This window comes from Abrus precatorius, unplaced genomic scaffold, assembly GCF_003935025.1.
Source record: "Abrus precatorius isolate BTA unplaced genomic scaffold, Abrus_2018 Scaffold2, whole genome shotgun sequence".
Classification (NCBI taxonomy): domain Eukaryota; kingdom Viridiplantae; phylum Streptophyta; class Magnoliopsida; order Fabales; family Fabaceae; genus Abrus; species Abrus precatorius.
In genome coordinates, this window is record NW_020874362.1 from 35458393 (window position 1) to 35474385 (window position 15993).

At 28.2% G+C, this 15993-nt stretch overlaps 1 protein-coding gene across 1 annotated transcript; it reads right to left on the bottom strand.

Annotated features, from left to right (window-relative positions):
- Positions 1 to 1043: 1043 nt before the first annotated feature.
- On the bottom strand, positions 1044 to 14956 carry LOC113859931 (MADS-box transcription factor 23-like). Its single transcript, XM_027492588.1, has 7 exons — positions 14775 to 14956; positions 12534 to 12612; positions 5920 to 5981; positions 2221 to 2320; positions 1763 to 1804; positions 1591 to 1671; positions 1044 to 1223 (listed from the first exon to the last, which is right to left on the bottom strand). Exons 1-7 carry the CDS (start codon positions 14954 to 14956, stop codon positions 1044 to 1046), a joined length of 726 nt encoding a protein of 241 aa, XP_027348389.1.
- Positions 14957 to 15993: the final 1037 nt, after the last annotated feature.

Here is a 15993-nt window from a genome sequence, read left to right on the forward strand (position 1 = left end):
TTTTAATTTCCTCAAAATATAATATGACAATCTGAATCAAGTTAGATCTTGAAATACGAAAATGTTATAGTCCTTTTAAAAAAAAAAATCGACTATTCATGGAAAAATATAGGAGATAATTAAATATTATAACAACATTTATCTGCATGCTTTTCTTTCTGACGTTTATTACTTATTAATTCAGGTAGAGGGCCTATACCGGGGTTTGTATTTGCATTTTGTTTAATTGATCACCATTCATGATGTGCTTATTCAGAAATCATAAAACATACCAGAATGATGATATCTTTTTGAGAAATTATACGTGTACACCTTATTTGTATAAGTGAGAAAAAAAAATAAGAGAAGGATAAAAAAATATAAGATAATTGATGACATGAAGAAAAATAAAAAAAATAATACAACAGTTTTGTAAAAGTATATTATATATATATATATATGTGTGTGTGCATAAATTCTTTATTAGTAAGACGTAATCATGATATATTCAATGGATTGTTAATTATAACGGTAAAACTTAGAAAAAATTTAAATTTTACTCTTCTAAATATAGATGTGTGAATATTTGTTTATCTTTGAATTAAAAATTAATTATATATAATAAATACTTAAATTCAAATCAACAATAAATATATGCTATATTTTACTTTACAAATTTTTAACTTCAGAATTGTCAAGTCCGATCATCTGTTTCATGCTTAATGTGTATAGTTAAATAAAACAGGTGTGTTTCATGAAGCACAAGATCCCACACAATTAGTTCACAATTTTTTTCATAGACTTTGTTGCTGCCAGCTTGTCCCAAAATGAAGAAAAAATGTCTACCTGATTATTGAACAGTTTTTTTTTTCAGCTGTAATCTAGTGCAGACATTAGCTCTTTAGTACACAATGAAAATAAGGATAACAATTTACAGACTAAAAAATATTTGATTCAGTTGATTCGGTAAAATAATCACTTATTTTTTTATAAGATTTTAAAAAAAATAGTGATTATTTCTATTAAATTTAGCTGAACCAAATATATAATTATAAGCTTAATGTTTATATCAACAGTTTGAGGGAATGCCCCAGATTCATGGCTTCTTCTGGCGCTTCACTGTATTGAGGCTGTGGTTGGCTTAGCTGAAGACTGAGAGGCTCAACTATATCATATTCATAACGGTGAGTGTTTGCAGGATTGGATGCTGTTTTTTCTTCTTCCCTACGCCTTGCTTCAATAACCTAAGATCCAAACTTTTAATTTAGGTTTAGCTAAAATAAACTTGAAGCCTTCTAAGGATGAGTAAACAACAGAAATCAATTTGAAGCACTTTCCATCTGCAGTGCTTGTGTGTATTGATATATTTTCATGGTATAATACATCATTTTGTATAAATAATTTTTAGTGAAAAGTGTAGGAATGACTTTATGACGACCAGAGGAGATGGGTTGAAAAATGGTTGTAATGAGAGAGAAATCAAAGTTGTTTTTTGAGGGCGAAATTTCACCTTTTGTTTCTGCCCTTTACTAAATACGGGTTTCACAGCTATCAACATTTTCCTTTATGAAACTATAAGTACTAATGACATATTCTTAAATTATAATTTACCTTCTGTAGTTCTGTTTTTTCTTTATGCATAAGGTCTATCTTATTATGAAGTTCTGCATTTTGTTGGTGTATGAGGCTTCCCTGCAATTAATTAATGGAGTCAACGGAAATTCGATAGTCAGAAGATAAATACCTTTGAATAATTAAAGGAACAAAATCTGATGCCAGAAACCTTTTCGTGTAATTCTTTGATCTTATCAGTAAAAGTTTGATCCTGCAGGTAAATAAATTAATGACATGTAAGAGTCGTGCATATGCTATAAAAAGGATGGTATGTGCTTCATTTCTTTCTCCAGATTAGAGGTATCTACAAAGGCTGTTCTAGCCAGGAACATCCACAACATAGCGAGACTAACTTCTCTAGCAGGTTTTTTCTTTTTTTCATTCACAAATTTTGAAACTAAAATCTTACTTAAACAAAAATAACCATGTACCACCTGAATTAATCTCGTTTAATATGTACTACAATTTTGGGTTGGCCAATGCGTTGAAAACTACTTAACAAAATCAATTTTTTATTAAAACATCTTTAGAATAAATAAATAGGAGCTTTTTACTAAAAATTAATGGAAACCAAACATGTACTTCAAAGGAGGGGCTTAGATTAGTTTTGACTTTAAACCAAGATACCTTTTTAATGCGAACCTTCTTCAGACTCATCAGCAGTTGTTTTTCCAGATGCTGTAGCTCATTAATACCCAAATCAGAAAGTTCTTCGCCCATCAATTGCCTGCTATCAGAAAGAAAGTATTGAATCCTACCTGGTCTTTAGATTTGTCTATTGCTGACACGTTAATTATGTGATTGGAATACAAATATAGTAGGTTTCTTGTCACAATATCGTTTCTTGTGTGTTTCAGAAGCTACAGGTGTTGGATTCAGAAATTTTTTAAATCTTTGATAGTTGATTAATTTTAATTAATATTTTTTTTTGTTAGAATAAAATATATATTTATCTTAAAAAATAAATGCTCCTTCCGATCTTTTTTTTAAGAAAAAAAATATTTTTTAGTCTTTATTATAAAAAATAAATGATAAATTCATAATGCATTAATTGTTAAATTTCTTTTGATTTAGGTAATTTACGTTTTCATTTTTTATAAAAAGGATAAGAGGGAGTAATTAATATAGATATTATACGTTTATACTAATAATATAATACATCATGAGATTTAAAATGGTGAGAGGAGTTATTTGAATGGGAAAAACCTCACTTACAAAATTTCTTGCAGGTTTTATATTCAGTAAAGCTCAAACAAAATGAGATGGGCTAGCTGGCCTGGATTCTCCTCCTTTTTTTCAGGCTTGAATACATAAATAATACATAGTTCATTAAGATATACACATTCTTTGTTAGTTCCTATAAAATATCATAACTTTAGTATGCATCCATAATATTTATATTAATAGATATATTTTTAGATAAAAATTATACTACAGAAACAGTTGTAATGCTGGATATTTTTTCATTAAAGAATTCCAATGCTTTTCATACCCAACAATAATGATCAGTGGCAATGGAATCTGACGTGGCACAAGCATCTATTCGAGTGGGAAAGGCCGAAAATGGAAAGAGTTTTTGAAAAAGATCAACTCAGTACAGATCAGGCAATTTGAACAATACTCTTGGCAATGGAAGCTAGACAACTCGGGGTGAATATTTACCTTTTTGCTATGGCTGTCAACAAATATTTTTTTCAATCTGTTTTGGTCCAAAATTGTGCCTCCAAAGGTATCCATTTGTGCTTGGAGACTAATTTTGGACAGGTTGTAATTTGTAAAGTAAGGAATATTTGGACCAGAAAAAGGTGTATTATGCAAAATATGGATTCTAGATGTGGTTTTTGCTTGGACAGGGATGAGAGCTCGAGTCACTACCTAGTCTTTGCTTGTAATTTCTCGTATCATGTTTAGAACAAATTAAGGTTATGATTGGGTGGGAATTCAGGTGGTGCTACCATTGGACTGCAAGACTCATTTCTTTCAACATATACTGGTCTTAGGATGAGGAAGAAAGCGAAGCAAAGTTGGTATGCTACAATCTATATAACTGCACATGCATGCATTTTGGGAATGTTCAGCATGTTCTTGAGCTTACTAAAATTAGATAATTTGACTGGATTAAGGTTAGGTTTGTAGGGTTTTCATGTTTTGTTTCGGATTGCTTTTCTAATCTTTGTTATGACTTTCCTATATATTGCTTGTGATCTGAAACTTTTGAATAAGGGTTGGGTTACCTACTGTAATTCTTTTAATACTATTCTTTTTCTGATAAAAGAATAATCATTATATTATTAGTTAAGCATTTATATATAATTATTTTATATTTTAAATTTAAAGATAAATGCATTATAGTCTCATTTACAAGATAATAGTTTAAGAATTAGTAGAAATTTGAGCTTAATTTAGAATTTTTCATAATATTTTATTAAATTGAGTTTATCACACACACACTTCATTGAGTAAATAACAAGTGCAAAAGGTTGTGAAATCATGTTAAATATATAAGTATCAATCTTTAAAATTTAAAAGAAAAATGATATGTTCACACCCAATGTATATTCTGGCATTAAATGGTTATGGGATCTTGATGAGCTGATGTTTTGACTTTCATTTAAGAGAAGACTGTGATTAATTGCATTGGTAGGAATGAATCTTTGAACAACAGAAAAAGAAATTAGAAAAAAAATGTACACAATATCTTCAAGACATATAGATATATCTCTTTAAATTTTATTTGTCCCATCAATAACTTGGATGCAAAATGAGTTTGATGGTAAATTTTCTTCATAATACAATAAAAAAAACCTTCGAATATGATTTACACTTTCACAATCCAAGTTGTCACAACAATGACTTTTATATAACGATAGTTTTACATATTATCTCTACTGCATCGAAGTTAAGACAAACGCATTTGTGAATTTTCTGAAAGAATAAAGTGAGGATTAAGTATTCATTTTATGTCAATTGTATTGTGTCAAATGTCTTTGAAGAATGTCCCGATGTAACATTTTGTGTTTACTAAAAAAATCATGTCAATTTAATTGATATCTTTTGATAAAAAAAATTACATAATTTCAAGTTCTATATTTTTCTAGTGAATATCATTTATTCTGATTTGTGCGCTCATGAATATATTATTTTAATTATATATTTTTGCGTATAAATAGTCACATCCTTTCACTTGATGTGTATTCGTTTTTTAATCACATTTTTACTTGAAATATTATAATTATTGAATTGAATTAAGACAACTTTTTATTTTGAACCAAATAAAACAACTCTTCAATATCAAACAAGACAAAATTTTCATTTAAATGAACCAATACATCCTTTAAAAAATAAGATAACTCTTCATGTTTTGAAAATTATCTCACAGATTGAAGCTATTGTTTTTCACCCAATTTTCGGGTTTTATAGCTGTCTAGTTGGGTATGGAAAGTTTAGGTTGAAGGAGGTGGCTGTCCAAGTTATGTAGGTTGCAACTAGTTTGCATTTTGTAGTGAAGGTAAATTTAGCTCGTTTGGTGAAGCCAAGTTTCTGAGTGAGGTTAATTTCTAAATTTTTTTGTTCATTGTTCCTTCTTAACTAAATGAATTTTACATTTAACTAGGAGTATGCTATGGAGATGCACCTTCTCAGCTCAGTTTGAGGAAATTAACATGCTTGGATAAAGTTCTATGAAGGCTGGTAAATGTAAACACCAATACCCTGGAGTTTATGGTTCAGGTTTAGTTAGCCTTTAGCTGTAAAATATTGAATGGCTGGTCAAAAGAAATTGTTTTGAGCTAAAAGTTGGTCATTAATCAGTTAACATGTTTATGTTGGAATCTGTATCAGCTTAGGTCCCAAATTTATCTGTAGCAATAGATTTTGTTTTTGAAGCACCTAAGTAAGTTTATAGATAAAGATAGGCATTAAAATCTGATTTTCTAGAACAGTGTCCTATCAAGGCAATTTCAAATGGCAGATTTGCGAGTTTGAATCCAAAAGTTTGGTACGCCAATCAAGGTGTTTAAGACATTGAATACAGGGTTGAAGACTTCATAAAATGATTAACAAAAAGGACATGTTTCCATTGGGTTATCAGACCCATGTTCTAGTTTTGTTTAGTCTTTTAATCTGTTGAATGGTGTTTGAATATATGGTTGTATAATTTTTCCTATTCTATAATTATCAGTTATATCTTTTACAGTTGAGTTCAACGTTTCATGCCTCCTTTTTCTTTTAATTACTTACCAAAAGAGTTCAAGTAACTCGCTAGTTTCCATATTTATGACTAGCGTCAATGACAACTATGCAATTGTTGGGAGTTTAGCTTTTTACCTGTGGCAATCTTCAAAGTGCTGTAGTTGTTGCTTCACGCTTGCTGCTTTTTCCTGCCAAAACTAGCCAATAGAGTACTGCATATATCAGATATATATAGCATAATTATGTTACGGAATATTGAAAATGTGCAGGGGTGAAGAAGAATAGATTTGCACCTGTCAAAATTTTCCCTAATTGTCAATGCTACAAAGTCCTATAAGAGAACTTAGAGCATCAACTAAGGTGCGCAATTCATGAGTTGCATAAATACATATTTTATAATTTTTTATTTTTTATCGGTATAATATAATTCTCTTTCATGTTTTTACTCGTTACCTTTTTTCTTTACACAATCATCGAATACTTTCAATAGGTATTCTCTATTAAAGTTATTCTATCTGAATTAAGTAAAATTACTGTAAGTAATAAAAAAATTTCTTTGAATATTTAACAGAATTGCATTCACAATATTTAAACTTAAGATTAAAAGATAAAATAGAATAACTCTACTCAGTGATTATATCTTTCTTTTATTTTTCCTCTAATCAGAATTTAAGAAATATTTTTTTCTGCACAAAACTTACAAATTCACCTCAAACAACTGTGGTGGTACTGTGGTTTAGGAATTGGTCCTTAACCCAAGATATGGGTTAAGCAACCCTGATATAAATGTCTTATATGATTAGATATAGGCCGGCAACTTATATATAAAAGGCCTTTGAGAGGGTATTTAAAAAAACATATGAGAAATATATTTAAATTTATAAAAATAATTTATGATTTTTATAAATTTATTTTAATATATTTTATGATCAAATTATGACACAACTTTTTTCTGTAATAAAAGTTTATTAAATGTATTTAATTATTCTCTTCATTTTTATTATTTATCCTTTTAAGATTTTGTAGAAGAATTAAGGAATATATATATAATATTCTCATTTTTATTGAAATTTTATACAAGAATCAAGGAATAGATTGATTTAACATTCCTATTTTTTTTAATTAAAATTACCATTTCATGTCCTACTGCACTTAATTATCTCTTTTATTGATTAATTATTCTTTTATTTTAAGAATATACTTGATGAAAAGAGCAACTAATATTGTTTTAGACTTCTTAAAGTGATAATTAAACATAGAAACAACAAATTTTAATTAAAGATGACAAATAAAAAAATAGCGGGAGTTAACTGTTTAGCTAAATACAGCTTATAACTCGTTTACTTTTAAATTACGATGGTTTAGTCTACTTAATAAATAAGTTAAATCTTTAGAACTTAATTCGATTATAAGGCTTCGACATTACAGCCTACCAATATGGAACATACAAGGAGGTGGTTACAATAAGATGGATTGTGAAGGATAATGGTGCTAACTAAATCAATGAACCTGCATTATTGTATGCTTTAAGTCTTTAATTATCAAACTAAATCATGATGCCTAACCTGTTTGTTTGCTGTTTTGAAAGCAGAGAAATTGGTTAGATAAATATTAGAGAACAACGCTCTTTATGTGAGGCAAAAAGAAAATACCTTAATGACAAGCACTACAACTAGTTAGCTAAACTGCAACCAAAATAACCATTACACCCACCTTAGCTAAGAATTAGGACCTCCAATGAGTGTGACATCGCTATCCTTTAGTTTAAATGTACAAATATTAGTAGTCCAATGGTTAAGGGCATTGTAAAATACAGTGAAATTAATCAAGTTACTCATGAAATCCAAATACGGTGAAATCGTTATTCACATTGTAAAATTGGAAAAATCCTGGATTTTGAATTTGGTTGTATATGAGTCAGACTTGCTTCTTTCTAACTCTAAATGAATCAATCTACCTTTTTTCTTATTAGATTTTGCTTGAACCCTATCCTCTAAAGCGAAAGACGTCATTGTCAACCTCTCCTTCTTATACATTTGATTATGAGATCAATACCATTGTTGTTCAAGCCTTTGAAGAGATTAAATTTTAGAAATTAGACCAACATATTATGAGAGTGATGCTCAAATTATATTTCAAGCCATTTTAACTCAATCTAATGTGTCATATTCAGTGTAGTTAGTATTGTACGATTCATGATACGATACTAACGATTTGATTCGATTTTGTAGTCTAAAAATACGAATCATATGGCAGAATCGATTTAACATTTGAATTGTTGTCATAATCACTTGAATCGTATGTATTGAGCTAAATCGTGAATCTGGATGACAGCACACAATTCCTTTGCAAATCGAGTAGTGCTTGAATTAGAGCAGTGCGGTGTGGCCGTTGGTCGCCACATCGCGGGGCATTTGGTACCACGGCAGGTGCGGGTGTTTGTAGTCAAAACAGAGGGATGTTCACTATATGGTGATTTTGGAGAAAGAAAGAAATCCTATTCTATTTTTTATAAAATACACTGATTGGATTATTTTTTAAAGGTAAAAAGTCATTTACTCTTTATAAAACGTGTTAATTTCATCTTCCTCACCCTCTCTTCTCTCAGCAAAAAGTCTGATCTTGAGTAGCGGTTTTTCCTACTCTCATTGGTGGATCCATTCCATTTTGCCAGAAAAATCAGCTAGTCTGTAGGCTCACCTGCTCCATTTCATTGGAGAAATCATCTTTTTTATGTCTCTTCTATTTTTCTGTTCACTAGAAAAGTCAAATTTTTTGACATTTGTTCACTGCATCCTTTTTCAAGATTTTTGGTGGTCCCCTCTGTCATTGCAACAATTTCTATTTTTTTATTTGTTTTCTCTTCTTTTTGTTAGGTACATATTTGATTTCAAAATGTTAATATATTAGATGTTTTGATGTTTCTTTACGTTATAATACTCTTATATTTATATTTTTTATGTCTTAAATTATTAATCTTAAATCTTAAGATTTAAAATATGATTTAATTTACAATTCAGAAAATAGATCTTATGATTCATAATTTAAATCTCGATTTAACTATCTTATAACTACCTTATCATACTCTTTTAAAACTAATATTTTTTAAAAATTATGTAAAATTTTAAGCTTAATCTAATAATATTTTTATGAAATATATACTATAAATTATTTCTTCAATTTTATGGCCATATAATTAACGTTAAAATTTATAGTGTCAACAAATTAGGTTTACTTAATGTTGATTCATACATTGTAAGGACTAAAAAATTTGAGGCTAAGGAAGGACCAAAATAACTCATTTGAAAAAGCTTAACAGTAACTAATCTCCCTTCTTTGTACGTATGTTGAATGTACTAAGTCATCTCCAATTTTCTCATAAGACACAAAAATCTAGCCACAATTTCTTTAACTCTTTACGTGTTTTCATTTATCATTGTATTTTCTTAGGATTTTATATTTGTTGCCTATGTTTTAGATAACTTTTGAGTGTTTATTTTAAGGTAATTTCTTTAGTTAATTTTGCATTAGTTATTAGTTTTTAAGTATTTTTAGGTTTGTTGAAAATTTTAGAATAAAAGTGACTTTAAATCTTGATCTTCTTTTAATTCTTAATTTGTTTGCAAGATTCAATGAAACTTGGGTTAAGGCAAGAAGTGCAGAAATTTAAAATTAAAAGCTTTATTGAAGTCTTAGAAGAGAAACAAATGAACTAAGAAGTTAACATTCTATCATGTGAACTTTTGAGTTACACAAAATTTTACGTATAATTATATTATTTAAAATGGTAAAAATGATTTGTTATTATAAGTCATGTGGACATTTAAAGTGTTCATGATCCATGTAAAGAGAAATTTAGGTCCATGGTATATGGGTCACACAATTTTCAAAGTTCACACAAGTAGAATATAAATAGTATTTAAGTGATGTAAGTGGAAGGAAGTTTTTAGTACGAGACACTCTTTCTAAGTTTGTCATAATTTTTCTAAAATGACATTGTAGAAACTTTGAATCTTGAAGAATCAAACTCTATCTTTTCAAATTTATTGAAGTTTGATCTTTTATTTATATTCTCTTCTACTTCTTTTCTTATATTTATGATCTGTAATTAATTTCTATTTAGGAATAACTGAATTTTAATTTTAATTTTACATGGATTAACTTTTTTCTCTTCTTTGATTGGTATACGTGATTCTATTTAAATTAATACTTTTAAATGACCAGCTAAAAGAGCATTTGAGATTCAAATGCATGGTTAGAATTAAAAATAAAATAAAATGAACTTGGAGTAATTATTTCAACAACTTAGATTTTAGGAATAGAATTTGGTTGTTGAATGATTGGTATTTCTTATACCTATAACTTGCTTGACTTGGAATTACTCGAGGAATTAAGAGTTTTAATTAAGTAGAAGGTTGGATATTAAAGAAGTAGAGTCTAGAAGTTAAGAAACAAATTGATACATGTGAAAGGAGAGATAAGAGGATTCTGACCTTAACATTTATCAACTTTATCTGGTTACAATTAAAAGTTATTTTATTCTTTAATTCATACTTTATAATTCACTCTTTGTTTTTCTTTTAATTTAATAATTTAAAATAAAAACTTGCAAACTTTAATTTGTTTTACAAATTTTACTTTGAGATTCATTGAGTTCAATGTCTTGCTACCAACTTAATGTTTTGATCAGTTTAAATAGTAAATATATAATGCCTCCAAATAGTTCATGTACCTGAATTATCTAAATTTGAACTTTTTCTTATCCTTAAGCAAATATAAACTCAATTTAAAGACCAAGCAAAGACTTTAATGCAAAGAAGTACATCTTAAGCAAAATTAGTATAATAGTTTTCTGACTTTATTTTTAATTTTAATTTAATTTTTTTATTTTAGTATTCTAACTTTCAAATACATTTTAAATAAGTCCTTTTTTATTTATGATTTTGAATTATATTAAATTTTTTCTCTTTTTCTTCTAATCATTCTTCATTATCTTCTTTTATCTCCATCTTTCATTTTTCCTTCTCAGTCCCAACCACTATTAAGTCATTCTTAATTGATAAAGAGGTTATCATTATCAAACAAAATAACACCATATCATGAGTTATTAAGCATTTGAAGCATTAAGAATAAAATACTATTATTGCCCCTACTATAATAACATTAAGACTACCATCTTAGAACTCATCACCACATCAATAACTCATTATCTCCACCACACTATTAACTCCATCAGCATTGAACCATCCAATGTAATCATTATACATTGCACCATCAATTGAAACTCCATCCAACACATATTCTTTACTATCTATCCCTCTAGCCACTTCACCTAATGGCCATAAGCTATAATTGCTTTACTTTCAACCACCTCCGGCCTCGCTAATTACTTGTCTCACATCCCATCCCATAATTGTGTGTGACATGAGTAAAGAAAGAAGAAGAGGAGATGAATAAAGGAAATTAAGAGAAAGAAGAAGAGGAGGTAGAAGAAAAGGAAGAGGAGGAGGAAGAAATAATAGAATAATAAAGAAAACAATAAACAATAATTGTAAAAAAAGAAAAGAATAAAGTTGACAAAGTTTAACATCATAAAAAAAATAACTTATGTAAAACACATTTAAAAGTTACAAAATTGAAAATAAAATAAAAATTAAAAGACTAAATCAAAATAAGATCTAAAGTTAGAAGGCTAATTTACTAATTTTGTCCAACACAAAGTAAGGAGAATAAATCCGAGTTGTAAGTGAGGAAAGTGAATCTAAACAGTAAACATACATATATAATTAAAATTAAAAATCCACAATCATTTAATAAAGTTATATGATTTCTTTAATAGAAATTCATTACTTATGCATTGTAATTTTGACTAATCTTAATAAGATTTCATGATGAATGTATATTTCTCTTAGTTTCACGTAAAACAAAATCCTCTCATTATATATCGTATAAGTGCATACCTGTATAAATTGTTTTGTCGACTTATTAATATCTTTGTCCTTTCAAGTTATCATATAATACAACAAAGTAATCTCAAATTATTAAATAAGGTCTGTTAAGTGACAAACAAAATATGCAATTATAAAGGGAAAAATTTTAGTTTCTGTTAAACAAAGGTTCAATAATTGAGACAAAATCAACAACATTTAAATATTAATATATAACTTATTTTAGTGTATGTAAAGCTTCTCTGATTTACACCAATTTTCACGGATACTAAGGATCACCGTTAAGACTTTATCTATAACTTTCAATTGAGGCAACGTAGTTTGACACTACCCATTAAGCCAATTTTCATGTCAAAGAATGTGTCAAATGTAGGAAAAATTTAACAATACATGCCAATTTGATACATGTTAATACGCTTTTTTATATTTAAGATTCAACATTTATAGGTAGTTTAACATTAAGATTAGATAAGCTTTAATATTATATTACAATCGGGTCAAACTTAAATCACTCCAAAAAATTAGTTTGAATCAAAAGAATTACTCAAATTTTATTAAAAAAAAATATTATGATCAATTCCGGTTAACATAGTTTTAACATCTGTGTTAGATTTATATCCTTTGTAAGAAAATTAACTAAGATATTAGTATTTAATTATTTATTGGTTTTTTTGTCTCACAAGCTTAATTACTGACACCAATACATGCAAACTATTGGAATCATGAATGTGTCTAGTTGGTATAACCATATCGAGGAAAGCTCGAATATCTGGAGGATTTAATGGCAGACGTGTTACATACCTTGATTGCTGAAGCAGGATCCACTGGTTGATAATGGTCTTCTCTTTGCTTGTCATAGCGCTCAATGACTGATTCCATGCTGTTATTAATATTGTAGAAGCCAACATTAATGAGATGGAAAATGAACTTCATTTTTAATCCAAAGTAAAGCAATAAGGTACTTCCATCAAAACAATTATATTTTACACGCAAGTAATACGTAATATCATTTTACGTGAAAAAAAAAAAACATAATATTCATACTGTATGGTGTAAATACGGGTCAAAATACACACACAACTATACTAATCACGATGAGGTGGACTGATCTGTTTTCCTAATTTGAGATTTTATTTAATTATTTATTTTTTATTCTCACCAAAGTAAGTAATAGGATGTTTCATTATGTAGCGACATTGCTCATGTCTTTGTACACTACAGAAAAACACGATATTAACCACGGTTATTATAACCATTAGTAAACATGAAAGAAATGCCCAATATTACGTATCTGAGAAGGCACTTATTTCCTTTCAAGTACGAGATTTATTTTGGGAGTGCTAGTGCTAGCTTTGGACATGCATTTCTAGAACCGGTCAAAAATAGCTTATTATATAACTCGAATATATGCTTTCTTCTTCTATAGTATATATTTTATTAGATCATTAATAGTATAAGATAACCGCATGAAAGTTTTATGTCTATATTGTACTGTATTTCTTCTTCTTCTTTTTTAAATTCACACAATGCATGTACTGTAAGTAATTTAAGTCAAGCAAATTGACATTGTAAGCGAAAAATGACTTAAATGGGACGCCTTTAGCTTTCATTATATCAGCTTTTTTTTTTCAAGGAGCTGACTACTGACTAGCATTGGCTTAATGACCCAACTTAAAAGTTTGTTAACAATGACCTAAGTTTAGTATATGACGTTTCAAGAATGCTAGAAATGTTGTGTGGTATTTACCACAAACATAACAAAAAAAGAAATGATCAACTGTGTCACTAATATGAAATTAAATAAGAACATATAAAATAACTAGACTATTTCAACATTTTGCAAATAATCAAATTATAGTTACAATACAATGGGGGAAAATGTGAGTGAGTACGTAAACTTTCATTAATATTACTACTGTATGTAACTTCAGATGAAATTTATTTATATATACACCATGCTTTACAATTAATGCAGTTCGTACGTTGAATCAATTAGACAATTGGTGGCTGATTTGATATTTTTTATCATGCTTAACCCAATAGTAAGTAGTATTTGTTGAATGAATATTGCTTAATTTGTAACGCATTATCAGTAAAAGAAAAGTATGCATGAATACATATAATGATATGTATTTAATAACTGCGATCCATTTAAGTGTCAGTATATAGAGTATCATTTACTGGGTAGTATCAAAATACTTAAAAGGCTCACAAAAATATGTTGCAATTCAAATAGGTACAACGCAAGAATCTATTGTCGGAGAGCTGAGATATGGAGGATGCAGTTTCCAAACGTAAATAGCTAGCTCCCAAACTAGTTAAATTCTGGGTAAGGCCGAAAACGACTATATCTATCTGAGAAACATAATGTTAGGGATAAGCTATATATGTACATAATTAAGTAGGGTACCAACCCCTTCAATTAATTTCGCTTTATAAAAAAATAATGTTAGAAATAAGCTAAACCGTGAGCATAGCAAACACACTAGGTTTAACCGAGACATAGAATCCAGGAAAGCGAATCTCCTAGGAAACTTGTCTGGTTCAAATGCAGGCAACTAGATTATGGGTCCAAGCCTCCAACACAAAGTAGCCCAGAAGAACATTTTTTTTCTTGATCTTTTTTAAGGTTAACAATATCGCGACAAAATTTTAGGTTTGATAGCAAAAATTAGTCACTGCTTGAAGTGTATCATCAAAGCGAAAAAGGCTTATTCTTGTGTTTTAGTTTTGGAATCTAATACCTTAGATTCCCGAATATCACACATCAGATTTCACTTGTTTCTAACACTTAAAAATACTCCTTTATTTTCATTTTACCAGTGTTATAGTAGAGAGTGAAATTAGAATCAAGCCAACAAAGTATACGAGAACCACAATCAACGTGTGTATATGTATTCAATTAATTATATCACCTAAAATTAATAAGAGTTCCTTTTTTTTCCTAAAAAAGAAAAGAGGTAAAATAATAAATAAGCACTCAGATTTTGATCACTGACTACGAAATATAGGAAAATGAAGAGAGAAAAAAATTGATTTTACCTGGTGCTTGCATATTCATGAAGCTTGCCCGTGGATGAAAACACAATCAATCCAACTTCAGCGTCACAGAGAATAGATAGTTCTCTACTTTTCTTCAGTAACCCATTTCTTCTCTTGCAGAAAGTCACTTGTCGGTTAGTCGAGTTTTCGATTCTTCGAATAGCAATCTTTCCTCTCCCCATCTACTAGGGTTCCCTCACGAATTTTTCTTCTTTTCTTTTGGCATACCAATGAAACGAAAGTCTGAGGTATTGAATACAACACCTATGGCTAAAATCGTCTTTCACTGAAAAGAAATTCGAATAATAATAATTGAAAGGCATTAGGGAATTATTCAAACATATATACGCTAATGTTAAATAATGCAGACAAAAGAATAGCCAAGGTAACTTACTAGAAATTTATGCGTGTGAAAATAACAGAAGAGTTGAAGAAGAAGAAGAAGAACAAACAAGTTTGGAAGAAAAAGAAGAATAAAACTTTAAAGTTGTATAGTGTACGGTTTTAGCTAGGTTTGTTAAATAAAGAAAATCAATTTTCTATTTAACAACCTCCGTTAGTTTAAAATTAAAATTAATAATTTTATAATAATTAATTTAAAAGTCTTGTATAATAATATAAAAATATTTATACTCATAATACATTAAAATTAAACTCTTATATTTATGCAAACAAAATAAAAATTTAAAACCAAAAGGTATTTAAAAATTATTATATGACAGATATAAGAATTATTTTATATTTATATTTAAGACAACATTAATCATTTAATAAAATATTTTTTTTGCGCAATGAATAATAAGTTTTAAGGTTCTAATATGTCATCTGAAATCTTAATAAAAAAGCTTTTGAATGATTTAATTTAAATTGTTTATTTCAATGCGTTACAAATATTACATGTTATTATTTCACAGCAAGGGATTCTAGTTATTCTATTTAAATGTTAATATTTTAATAAACACTAATAAAATTAAAAATCAGTTTGTAAATAATACAAATATATATTATTTAATTTTAGAATGTATTATATATGTGTGAATAGAAATTCAATAAAAAGTATACTAATGTAAAAGTTTCTTCCGCTGTTATTTAATAATATATCATCACAATAATAAAAATTGTAATATAACATATGTCTATGATATATTTTAATTAATTGATAATATAAAAAATTACATTAAAAATATACTAAAATTAAATTTTAAAAATAATTATATAT

Excerpts from the sequence above, each read along its gene's own strand:
- LOC113859931 (XM_027492588.1), bottom strand. The coding sequence starts at position 14,956 with ATGGGGAGAGGAAAGATTGCTATTCGAAGAATCGAAAACTCGACTAAC. Across the intron at positions 1,672-1,762 it reads TCAAAGAATTACACGAAAAG|GGAAGCCTCATACACCAACA; the intron begins GTTTCTGGCATC and ends AATTAATTGCAG. Across the intron at positions 1,224-1,590 it reads AAAAAACAGAACTACAGAAG|GTTATTGAAGCAAGGCGTAG; the intron begins GTAAATTATAAT and ends TTTGGATCTTAG.